Source organism: Phyllobates terribilis, unplaced genomic scaffold (genome assembly GCF_046119375.1).
Source record: "Phyllobates terribilis strain yellow unplaced genomic scaffold, ASM4611937v1 Scaffold_5__5_contigs__length_657084704, whole genome shotgun sequence".
NCBI lineage: Eukaryota > Metazoa > Chordata > Amphibia > Anura > Dendrobatidae > Phyllobates > Phyllobates terribilis.
In genome coordinates, this window is record NW_027362765.1 from 30736980 (window position 1) to 30749490 (window position 12511).

Consider the following 12511-nt stretch of genomic DNA (forward strand, 5'->3'; position numbering starts at 1 on the left):
GACCACAAAACACAAGATAGCAAAAACTAACAGGAGGGTTCTAACATCTGCCTGTTCTTTCAGAGCTGTCCACAACTCTTCAGCGTTGTGTGTTTTGTCACCTAAGCATATTAGCTTCAGTACTGTCTGTTGCCTCTTGGCCGAGGCAGTGCTGCAGTACTTCCAGCTTGCGACTGATGTGGTCATTTCGGAGATGGATGCTGAAGAGGAGGAGGAGGTGCCGGAGCTGTAGAATGCGGGGGCAACTCTGATTGACCCAGGGCCCGCAATCCTCGGCGTCGGGAGGACGTGTTCCATCCCAAGGTCTGACTGGGTCCCGGCTTCCACTATATTAACCCAGTGTGCCATCAGCGAGATGTACAGTCACTGCCCACAAGCACTTGTCCACGTGTCTGTGGTTAAGTGGACTTTTCCAGTAACTGCATTGTTGAGGACACGTCTAATATTGTGGGACACGTGCTCGTGTAATGCGTGGATGGCACACCGGGAGAAATAGTGGCATTTGGGACCGAGTACTGAGGGACGGCCGCCGCTATCAGGTTGCGGAAAGCTTCCATCTCCACGAACCTAAAAGGCAACATTTCGAGCGCAAGTATTCGCGAAATGTGTGAATTTAGTAGTGTGGCCTGTGGGGTGTTAGCTGCGTATTTGCGCTTGCGTTCCAAAGACTGGGGTAGGGACAACTGAACACTGGGACAAGGACGTGGACGTGCTTGCTGATGGTGCCACTTGAGAGTGTGCAATGACAGGTGCAGGGCAGGAGGCGTCTTCGCATGCACCATGGACAGGGGATTGGCTTGCATGCACAACAGCGGAAGAAGCTGTGGTGTCACCCGCAGACACTGTTGCTGCCATGTGCCTGATCATGCTGGTGGTGGTCAGGCTGCTAATTTTGCTACCCCTGCTGATGGTGGCCTTGCAGGTGGTGCAAATGGCCTTTTTGGGGTTATCTGCAGAGTCTTTAAAAAATAACCAGACTCGGGAAGACCTAACAGTTGTACGGCAACTTCCGTCGTGTTGTCATTATGAGGAACGCTTTCCCACCTTGTGTCTGCTGCCACCACACTGCTTCTTCCTGTCTGTTGTGGTTCTATGCCTCCCTCCCCCCCTGTGTGCTGCTGTCCTTGCTTTGTGTGTCCCCCTGCCAGGTTGGATCAGTTACTATATCATCCACCACCTCGTCTTCCACTTCCGCACCCTGGTCCTCCTCCTGACTTTCTGGCAATTGTGTCTCATCATCATCCACCTCTTGCGACAGTAATTGCACTTTACCACCTTTGCCTTCGTGTGACCGTGGCTGCTCCAATATTTGGGCATTGGTACACGCGTTCTCCTCTTGACTCGCTTGAAGCTGGCCGGACGAGAGGCCCGAATGTACAAATGGAGAAGTTAACAGCTCTTCTGAGTGTCCAAGTGTGGGATCAGTTGTCTCCGGGCATTCGGCATGGTGGGAGGAAGGAGGATCAGGGTGAGGAATATGCGGTCCAGACTCATGGCTACTGAGACTTGACCGTGTGGAAGACAGGGTGGAGGTGGTGGTGGCCAAGTGACTGGAAGCATTATCTGCTATCAAACCAATAACCTTTTCACACTGCTCTGTGTTCAATAGTGGTGTTCTGTGGTCCCCTAGTAATTGGGACAGGAAGGTCGAGTGACAAGATGTGGGTGTTAGTTGTGGCACAATTTCACCTTGCCCACGGTCATGTCCTTGGCCTCTGCATGCACCATCAAGTCCACTTCCCCGCCCCTTGCCACGCACCTTGCCCATTTTAAATGGTGGACAATATTTTCCACGTTCATGAGAAATGGCTGATTTTGGAACGCATTACAGACCAAAAGTTTGGACACACCTTCTCATTTAAAGATTTTTCTGTATTTTCATGTCTATGAAAATTGTACATTCACACTGAAGGCATCAAAACTATGAATTAACACATGTGGAATTATATACTGAACAAAAATGTGTGAAACAACTGAAAATATGTCTTATATACTAGGTTCTTCAAAGTAGCCACCTTTTTGCTTTGATGACTGCTTTGCACACTCTTGGCATTCTCTTGATGAGCTTCAAGTGGTAGTCACCGGAAATGGTATTCCAACAATCTTGAAGGAGTTCCCAGAGATGCATAGCACTTGTTGGCCCTTTTGCCTTCACTCTGCGGTCCAGCTCACCCCAAACCATCTCGATTGGGTTCAGGTCTGGTGACTGTGGAGGTCAGGTCATCTGCCGTAGCACCCCATCACTCTCCGTCTTCGTCAAATAGCCCTTACACAGCCTGGAGGTGTGTTTGGGGTCATTGTCCTGTTGAAAAATATATGATGGTCCAACTAAACGCAAACCGGATGGAATAGCATGCTGCTGCAAGATACTGTGGTAGCCATGCTGGTTCAGTATGCCTTCAATTTTGCATACATTAATAAATAAATTATTAAATTGAATAAAATAAACAGTGTCACCAGGAAAGCACCCCCACACCATCACACCTCCTCCTCCATGCTTCTCGGTGGGAACCAGGCATGTAGAGTCCATCCGTTCACCTTTTCTGCGTCGCACAAAGACACGGTGGTTGGAACCAAAGATCTCAAATTTGGACTCATCAGACCAAAGCACAGATTTCCACTGGTATAATGTCCATTCCTTGTGTTCTTTAGCCCAAACAAGTCTCTTCTGCTTGTTGCCTGTCCTTAGCAGTGGTTTCCTAGCAGCTATTTTACCATGAAGGCCTGCTGCACAAAGTCTCCTCTTAACATTTGTTATAGAGATGTGTCTGCTGCTAGAACTCTGTGTGGCATTGACCTGGTCTCTAATCTGAGCTGCTGTTAACCTGCGATTTCTGAGGCTGGTGACTTGGATAAACTTATCCTCAGAAGCAAAGGTGACTCTTGGTCTTCCTTTCCTGGGGCGGTCCTCATGTGAGCCAGTTTCTTTGTAGCGCTTGATGGTTTTTGCAACTGCACTTGGGGACACTTTCAAAGTTTGCCCAATTTTTCAGACTGACTGACCTTAATTTCTTAAAGTAATGATGGCCACTCGTTTTTCTTTACTTAGCTGCTTTTTTCTTGCCATAATACAAATTCTAACAGTCTATTCAGTAGGACTATCAGCTGTGTATCCACCTGACTTCTGCACAACACAACTGATGGTCCCACCCCCATTTATAAGGCAAGAAATCCCACTTATTAAACCTGACAGGGCACACCTGTGAAGTGAAAACCATTTCCGGTGACTACCTCTTGAAGCTTATCAAGAGAATGCCAAGAGTGTGCAAAGCAGTCAAAAGGTGGCTACTTTGAAGAACCTAGAATATAAGACATATGTACAATTTTCAAAGTCATGAAAATACAGAAAAATCTTTAAATGAGGTGTGTCCAAACTTTTGGTCTGTACTGTATGTGATATGTCTGACAGAGAACCACGATTTTAAATAGGCCTGTAATTTAGTAATATTATTCTACACAGACACACTGCAACAAAAAGAAAATGGAAGAAATGTATGATTTTAGAAGTCTTTTCGGTGATATGTCTGATAGAGAACCACACCTTTAAATTGTAGGCCTGTAATTTACTAATATTATTCTACACAGAGGCCTAGTGTGAATAGCTTGACCGACACAGAATGGAAAAGGAGGCCAATATTTTCCACGTTCAGTTCAAATTTCTGGATTTTTATCACTGTAATATGGAACAGATCTGGCTTTATTCTGCAGTGAGCAGAAAAATGGTGTACTCTGGATTGCTTTTTAATCAAATAGCCAGGATTAAGATAAAAAAAAATTTGCCCTGGCCCCTGATATCTGGGGCTATCTAGAAATATCTGTAATCATTACAGCAGCAGCAGCAGACAGGACGTTCAATGGACCTTCTTGTGCTGTATCATACACTGCTGTCTGCCACATACACTGCCTGCCTGCCTAGATCTTATATACACTGTTCAAAAGAATAAAGGGAACACTTAAACAACAGAATATAACTCCAAGTAAATCAACTTCTGTGAAATCAAACTTGCCCACTGATTGACAATCAATTTCACATGCTGTTGTGCAAATGGAATAGACAATATATGGAAATTATTGGCAATTATCAAGACACGCTCAATAAAGGAGTGGTTCTGCAGGTGGGGACCACAGACCACATCTCAGTACCAATGCTTTCTGGCTAATGTTTTGGTCACTTTTGAATGTTAGTTGTGCTTTCACACTCGTGGTAGCATGAGACGGACTCTACAATCCACAGAAGTTGCTCAGGTAGTGCAGCTCATCCAGGATGGCACATTAATGCGAGCTGTGGCAAGAAGGTTTGCTGTGTCTGTCAGTTTAGTGTCCAGAGGCTGGAGGCGCTACCAGGAGACAGGCCAGTACACCAGGAGACATGTAGGGGGCCGTAGGAGGGCAACAACCCAGCATCAGGACCGCTACCTCCGCCTTTGTGCAAGGAGGAACAGGAGGAGCACTCCATGAGGGTGGTATGAGGGCACGACGTCCACAGATGGGGGTTGAGCTCACAGCCCAACACCGTGCAGGACTCTTGGCATTTGCCACAGAACACCAGGATTGGCAAAGTCGCCACTGGCGCCCTGTGCTCTTCATAGACGAAAGCAGGTTCACGCTGAGCACATGTGACAGACGTGACAGAGTCTGGAGACGCCGTAGAGAGCGATCTGCTGTCTGCAACATCCTTCAGCATGACCAGTTTGGCAGTGGGTCAGTAATGGTGTGGGGTGGCATTTCTTTGAAGGGCCGCACAGCCCTCCATGTGCTTGCCAGAGGTAGCCTGACTGCCATTAGGTACCGAGATGAGATCCTCAGACCCCTTGTGAGACCATATGCTAGTGCGGTTGGCCCTGGGTTCCTCCTAATGCAGGACAATGCCAGACCTCGTGTGGCTGGAGTGTGTCAGCAGTTCCTGCAAGATGAAGGCATTGAAGCTATGGACTGGCCCGCCCATTCCACAGACTTGAATCCGATTGAGCACATCTGGGACATCATGTCTCTCTCCAGCCACCAACATCACGTTGCACCACAGACTGTACAGGAGTTGGCAGATGCTTTAGTCCAGGTCTGGGAGGAGATCCCACAGGAGACCATCCGCAACCTCATCAGGAGCATGCCCAGGCGTTGTAGGGAGGTCATACAGGGACGTGGAGGCCACACACAATAATGAGCCTCATTTTGACTTGTTTTAAGGACATTACATCAAAGTTGGATCAGCCTGTAGTGTGTTTTTACACTTTAATTTTTGGGGTGACTCCAAATCCAAGCCTCCATTGGTTAATAAACCTGATTTCCATTGCTGATTTTTGTGTGATTTTGTTGTCAGCACATTCAACTTTGTACAGAGCAAAGTATTTAATGAGAATATTTCATTCATTCAGATCTAGGATGTGTTATTTGAGTGTTCCCTTTATTTTTCTGAGCAGTGTATATATGTTGTGGAATACCTAGACTAACAGGACGTTCAATGGACCCTCTTGTGCTGTATTATACACTACAGTCTGCCATATACACTGCCTGCCTGCCTAGCACTGATTATATGCGGCTGGATTAGTCCTCAGAAGAACTGTTGGTTCAGATGGATATCTATAATATAGCGCTACAAGCCTCCCTCTGTCTGAAGCCTTTCTAGACTGCGCAAGCGCGACACGCCTGCGCAGTCTGGCTCCAGACAGAAGAACGCATGGAGCCGTTACAGGTAAGAGGAGTGTGTATGGCGCCGGAGATCGCAGTATGTGTAGACAATGAACGCATACTACGATCTCCGGCGCGATACTTACATACTTACCGGACCGGGAGGAGCGTTGCTGCGGCGCCTGTCTTCGCCGGAGACTGGGGCAGGAGTGGGGCGGATTCGGCGCATGCACATTTGCAGTGTGTCTTCAGCAAAATTGTGCCAGACAGCGCTGTATGGGCATGCGTGTACTCCGGTGCCGCACTCCTCCCCCAGCCTCCGGCAAAACAGGACACAGCAGCGCTGGAGCACAGGGAAGAAAAGTGAATATAAGTGTTTTTTTTTGTATGTGTGTAGCGTGAAAGGAATGAGGGGTGCCATACATACCAGGATTGGGGGTGAGGGGGCCACACATACCAGGATTGGGGGATGATGGGTACCATATATACCAGGATTGAGGGGTGAGGGGACTATGCATACCAGGATTGGGGGTGAGGGGACCATGCATACCAGGATTGGGGGATGAGGGGTACCATGCATACCAGGATTGGGGGATGAGGGGACCATGCATATTAGGATTGGGGGGTGAGGGGACCATGCATACCAGGATTGTGGGCTGAGGGGTGACATACATACCAGGATTGGGGGTGAGGGGACCATGCATACCAGGATTGGGGGGTGAGGGGACCATACATACCAGGATTGGGGGTGAGGGGACCATGCATACCAGGATTGGGGGATGAGGGGTGCCATACATACCAGGATTGGGGGGTGAGGGGTGCCAGGCATACCAGCATTGGGGATGAGGGGTGCCATGCATACCAGCATTGGGGATGAGGGGTACCGTGCATACCAGGTTGAGGGATGGGATGCCATGCATACCAGAATAGGGATGAGGGGTGCCATGCATACCAGAATAGGGATAAGGGGTACCATGCATACCAGGATTGGGAGGAAAGGGTGCCATGCATACCAGCATTGGGGATGAAGTGTACCATGCATACCAGAATAGGGATGATGGGTACCATGCATACCAGGATGAGGGATTGGGTGCCATGCATACCAGGATTGGGGGATGAGGAGGTCATACATGCCAGAATTGGGATGAGGGATGCCATGTATACCAGGATGAGAGGTACCATACATACCAGAATAGGGATGTGGGGTACCATGCATACCACGATGAGGGATGGGGTGCCATGCATACCAGGATGAGGGGTACCATGCATACCAGAATAGGAATGAGGGGCAACATGCATACCGAAATAGGAATGAGGGGTACCATGCATACCAGGACTGGGTGGATGAGGGGTAGCATGCATAACAGAATAGGGGTGAGGGGTACCATGCATACCAGGATTGGGGGGATGAGGGGTACCATGCATACCAAGATTGGGGATGAGAGGTGCCATACATACCAGGATTGGGGGTGGGGATACCATGCATACCAGGATTGGGGATGAGGGGTGCCATGCATACCAGGATTGGGGGTGAGGGGTGCCGTGCATACCAGCATTGGGGATGAGGTGTACCATGCATACCAGAATAGGGATGAGGGGTACCAGGCATACCAGAATAGGGATGAGGGTTACCATGCATACCAGGATTGGGGATGAGGGGTGCCATGCATACCAGGATTGGGGATGAGGGGTTCCATGCATACAAGGATTGGGGGTGAGGGGACCATGCATACCAGGATTGGGGGTGAGGGGTGCCATGCATACCAGCATTGGTAATGAGGGGTGCCATGCATACCAGCATTGGGGATGAGGAGTGCCATGCATACCAGGATGAGTGATTGGGTGCTATGCATACCAGGATTGGGGATGAAGAGGCCATACATACCAGAATTGGGATGAGGAATGCCATGTATACCAGGATGAGGGGTACCATACATACCAGAATAGGGATGCGGGGTACCATGTATACCAGGGTGAGGGATTGTGTGCCATGCATACCAGGATTGGGGGATGAGGAGACCATACATACCAGAATTGGGATGAGGGATGCCATGTATACCAGGATGAGGGGTACCATACATACCAGAATAGGGATGCGGGGTACCATGCATACCAGGATGAGGGATGGGGTGCCATGCATACCAGGATTGGGGGATGAGGAGGCCATACATACTAGGATTGGGCGATGAGGGGTGCCATACATACCAGAATTGGGATGAGGGGTGCCATGTTTACCAGGATGAAAGGTACCATACATGCCAGAATAGGGATGAGGGGTACCATGCATACCAGAACACGGATGAGGGATACCATGCATACCAGGATTGGGGGGGATGAGGGGTACCATGCTTACCAGAATAGGGATGAGGGGTACCATGCATACCAGAATAGGAATGAGGGCTACCATGCATACCAGTATTGGGGGAAGAGGGGTACCATGCATATCAGGATTGGGGGGTAAGGGGACCATGCATACCAGGATTGGGGGTGAGGGGACCATGCATACCAGAATTGGGGATGAAGGGTGCCATACATACCAGGATTGGGGACTGAGGGGTGGCATACATACCAGCATTGGGAATGAGGGGTGCCATGCATTCCATCATTGGGGATGAGGGGTATCATGCATACCAGAATAGGGATGAGGGGTACCATGCATACCAGGATAAGGGATGGGGTGCCATGCATACCAGGATAAGCGATGGGGTGACTTGCATACCAGAATTGGGGGTTGAGGAGTGCCATGCATACCAGGATTGGGGATGAGGGAACCAGGCATATCAGGATGAGGATTGGGTGCCATGCATACCAGGATTGGGGGAAGAGGCGGCCATACATACCAGAATTCGGATGGGGGATGCCATATATACCAGGATGGGGGGGGGGTACCATGCATACCAAAATAGGGATGCAGGGTACCATGCATACCAGGATGAGGGATGGGGTGCCATGGATACCAGGATTAAGGGTACCATACATACCAGGATGAGGGATGGGGTGCCATGCATACCAGGATTGGGGGATGAGTGATGCCATGCATACCAGGAGGAGGGATTGGGTACCATACATACCAGGATTGGGGGATGAGGGGTGCCATACATGAGAGATGAGGTGCCATGCATACCAGGATTGAGATGAGGGGTGCAATGTATACCAGATTTGGAATGAGGGGTGCCATGCATATCAGGATTGGGGATGAGAGGTGCCATGCATACCAGGATAAGGTGTGCAGGGTGCCATACATACCAGGATTGGGGATGAGGGGTGCCATGCATACCAGGACTGGGGGTGAGGGGACCATGCATACCAGGATTGGTGGGGATGAGGGGTGCCATGCATACCAGGATTGGGGATGACGGGTGCCATGCATACCAGGATTGAGGGGTCAGGGGTGCCATGCATACCAGCATTGGATATGAGGGGTACCATGCATAACAGAATAGTGATGAGGGGTACCATGCATTCCAGAATATGGATGAGGGGTACCATGTATACCAGGATAAAGGATGGAGTGCCATGCATACCAGGATAAGGGATGGGGTGCCATGCATACCAGATTTGGGGGGGTGAGGGGTGCCATACATACCAGGATTGGGGGGAGAGGGGTGCCATGCATACCAGCATTGGGGATGAGGGGTGCCATGCATACCAGCTTTGGGGATGAGGGGTACCATGCATACCAGGATAGGGATGAGGGTTACCATGCATACCAGGATAAGGGATGGGGTGCGATGCATACCAGGATTGGGGGATGAGGCGTGCCATGCATACCAGGATGAGTGATTGGGTGCTATGCATACCAGGATTGGGGGATGAGGAGGACATACATACCAGAATTTGGATGAGGGATGCCATGTATATTAGGATAAGGGATGCCATGTTTACCAGAATAGGGATGCGGGGTACCATGCATACCAGGATGAGGTATTGGGTGCCATGCATACCAGGATTGGGGGATGAGGAGACCATACATACCAGAATTGGGATGAGGGATGCCATGTATACCAGGATAGGGATGAGGGTTACCATGCATACCAGGATAAGGGATGGGGTGCCATGCATACCAGGATTGGGGGATGAGGAGTGCCATGCATACCAGGATGAGTGATTGGGTGCTATGCATACCAGGATTGGGGGATGAGGAAGCCATACCTACCAGAATTTGGATGAGGCATGCCATGTATATTAGGATGAGGGATGCCATGTATACCAGAATAGGGATGCGGGGTACCATGCATACCAGGATGAGGGATTGGGTGCCATGCATACCAGGATTGGGGATGAGGGGTGACATGCATACCAGGATTGGGGATGAGGGGTGACATGCATACCAGGATTGGGGATGAGGGGTGCCATGCATACCAGGATTGGGGATGAGGGGTGCCATGCCTACCAGGATAGGAATGAGGGGTACCATCCATACCAGGATGAGGGGTACCATACATACCAGGATAGGGATGAGGGATGGGGTACCATGCATACCAGGATGGGGGTGAGGGTCCCATGCATACCAGGATAAAGCTGAGGGGTGCCATGCATACCAGAATTGGGGATGAGGGGTGCCATGCATACCAGGATTGGGGTTGAGGGGTGCCATGCATACCAGGATTGGGGGTGAGGGGTGCCATGCACACCAGGATTGGGGGTGAGGGGTGCCATGCATACCAGGATTGGGGGTGAAGGGTGCCATGCATACCAGGGTAGGTATGAGGGGTGCCATGCATACCAGGATGGGACTGAGGGGTGACATGCATACCAGGATAGGGATGAGGGGTGCCATGCATACCAGGATAGAGATGAGGGGTGCCATGCATACCAGGATTCGGATGAGGGGCCATGCAAACCAGGATAGGGAGGAGGAGTACCATCCATACCAGGATGAGGGGTACCATACATACCAGGATAGGGATGAGGGATGGGGTACCATGCATATCAGGATGGGGGTGAGGGGCCCATGCATACCAGGATAAGTCTGAGGGGTGCCATGCATACCAGAATTGGAGATGATGGGTGCCATGCATACCAGCGTGGGGATGAGGGGTGCCATGCATACCAGGATAGGGATGAGGGGTGCCATGCATACCAGGATAGGGATGAGGGGTGCCATGCATACCAGGATAGGATGGGGGGACAGGATGGGGGCAGTACAAATACCAGGATGGGAGCAGCACAAATACCAGCATGGGAGACCATATACCAATAAAAATGCTCGCCATCTGGGCTAGTAGATATATGTTGTGGAATACCTTTACTAACTACTTTGAACAAGCTAATCTCTCCCTGACTCAGCAGCATCTTTCCCTACTCTGCCTGTTTCTGGGGTAGACTGTGACGAGCATGGCGGCGTCCAGTCTTATATAGACCTGATGATGCTTTGCGGCCAGCCAATCTCTGTAATGCCCACAACCAACATGGCTACGGCATTACAGTGCGTGGCAGGCAATCCCTACATGTTCATTGGCTCTCTAAAGAGCGCCAAACATGCAGGGAGGGGACCCGAGTTCCCGCCCGAGCAACAGGGAAGCCAAGCTCGTCGAGCACCGTGATGCTCGGGCGAGTACCGAGAAGTGGCGAGCGCGTTCGCTCATCACTAGTTGTCAGACAAAATCTCACAAAAGGAGATTGGAATAAACTAATCCTCCAAAATGAATGCCAATGGATTTTAGGTTTGGACTCTCTCGCCCCCTCTGGATTGAATGAACAGATGACCTTGGTGGTTTTATTTAGGATCTGTATATGGGAATTTCTACTGTAAGCCAGTTACACTACTTCTGGCTCCATACAAGAGAGACAAGTTTTGCATTGCTAGACACCTGTTATCATGGTGTACACCACAGGTGATATCTGCTGTTCTGTGAGCCCCAGTTATTATTCCACACACTCATGCTTCCAATATTGTACTGACTGATATATGTATCTACATTATACTAATCTGCCTATTTTGGGCTTTTTCAGAGAGATTACAACTGTATATATATTGATTCTGATTATATCTATTTTAGCCCTTAATAAGATATGTAAATATCTGCAGTAACTTATATGAATTTCTTGCATTATATGTTTTCCCTTATAGGTGCTAATAGCGCGCGCTTGGCATCGATGGACTCGTACTGCGCATGCACCAGTAAGGGGTGCTGTTTTAGACATCCTGACATTATCTGAGGCCCAGGACACATGCGTGAATCGTGATCTTGACCTCTTGTGTCTGGAATACCTGCGCATGCGCCCTGGAAGGTCCTACTGCCGGCGTATATGCGCTATACACCATATGGGGACACTTTTTTTCTCTCTGCATTAGCCCTCTAGCTTTTTAGCATGACCATTCATTCTTTATAATGTTATATCGTTCTCATCTTCTTCACATCAAGGTCCCAACGATATCGGATCCTGTCAGTGAAAAACTTCTATATTAAGACAATTTTTCTGATTTACCCATCAAAGATGGATATGGAGAAGAACAAAATGGCAGACAGGCTATTACATCTTACCCTAGAGATCCTCTTCCGTCTTACTGGAGAGGTGAGAGATTCTGATAACGTCACATTACGTCATTCTTATCTATGGGAATAACAGATGGACAGAACTGGAGAGGTGAGGACTCTGGAAATGTCTGTAGTGAGATTTATTAATGTGTCTCTCCATAACCAGGATTACACAGTAGTGAAGAAGACCTCTAATGAGCGCTGTCAGGAACCTGTGTCTGAGGGATGGGAAAGACCCCTGAGCCCAATCTCGGGGCCTCCCCCTCACCCCCTGATACATGAGGACATCAATGACCAGAAGATCCTAGAACTCACCTACAAGATGATTGAGCTGCTGACTGGAGAGGTGACACTGCTGGGAATGCTGGGACATTTTATAGTAACGCTGTGAAGGGATCGGGAGA

General features: G+C 49.5%; 1 protein-coding gene across 2 annotated transcripts in view; it reads left to right on the forward strand.

The window, feature by feature from the left end:
* The window catches only part of LOC141271832 (uncharacterized), a 61125-nt gene that overhangs the window by 12826 nt on the left and 35788 nt on the right, over positions 1–12511 (forward strand). Inside the window, exons 2-3 of one of the 2 annotated variants that reach the window (XM_073682003.1) lie at positions 11994–12144; positions 12274–12453. In XM_073682003.1, coding sequence (XP_073538104.1) covers positions 12067–12144; positions 12274–12453 — 258 coding nt within the window. In that variant the 5' untranslated portion in view covers positions 11994–12066. Of the gene's footprint in view, positions 1–11993; positions 12145–12273; positions 12454–12511 lie in introns of those variants that run through there. The other variant, XM_073682005.1, reaches the window with a different exon arrangement.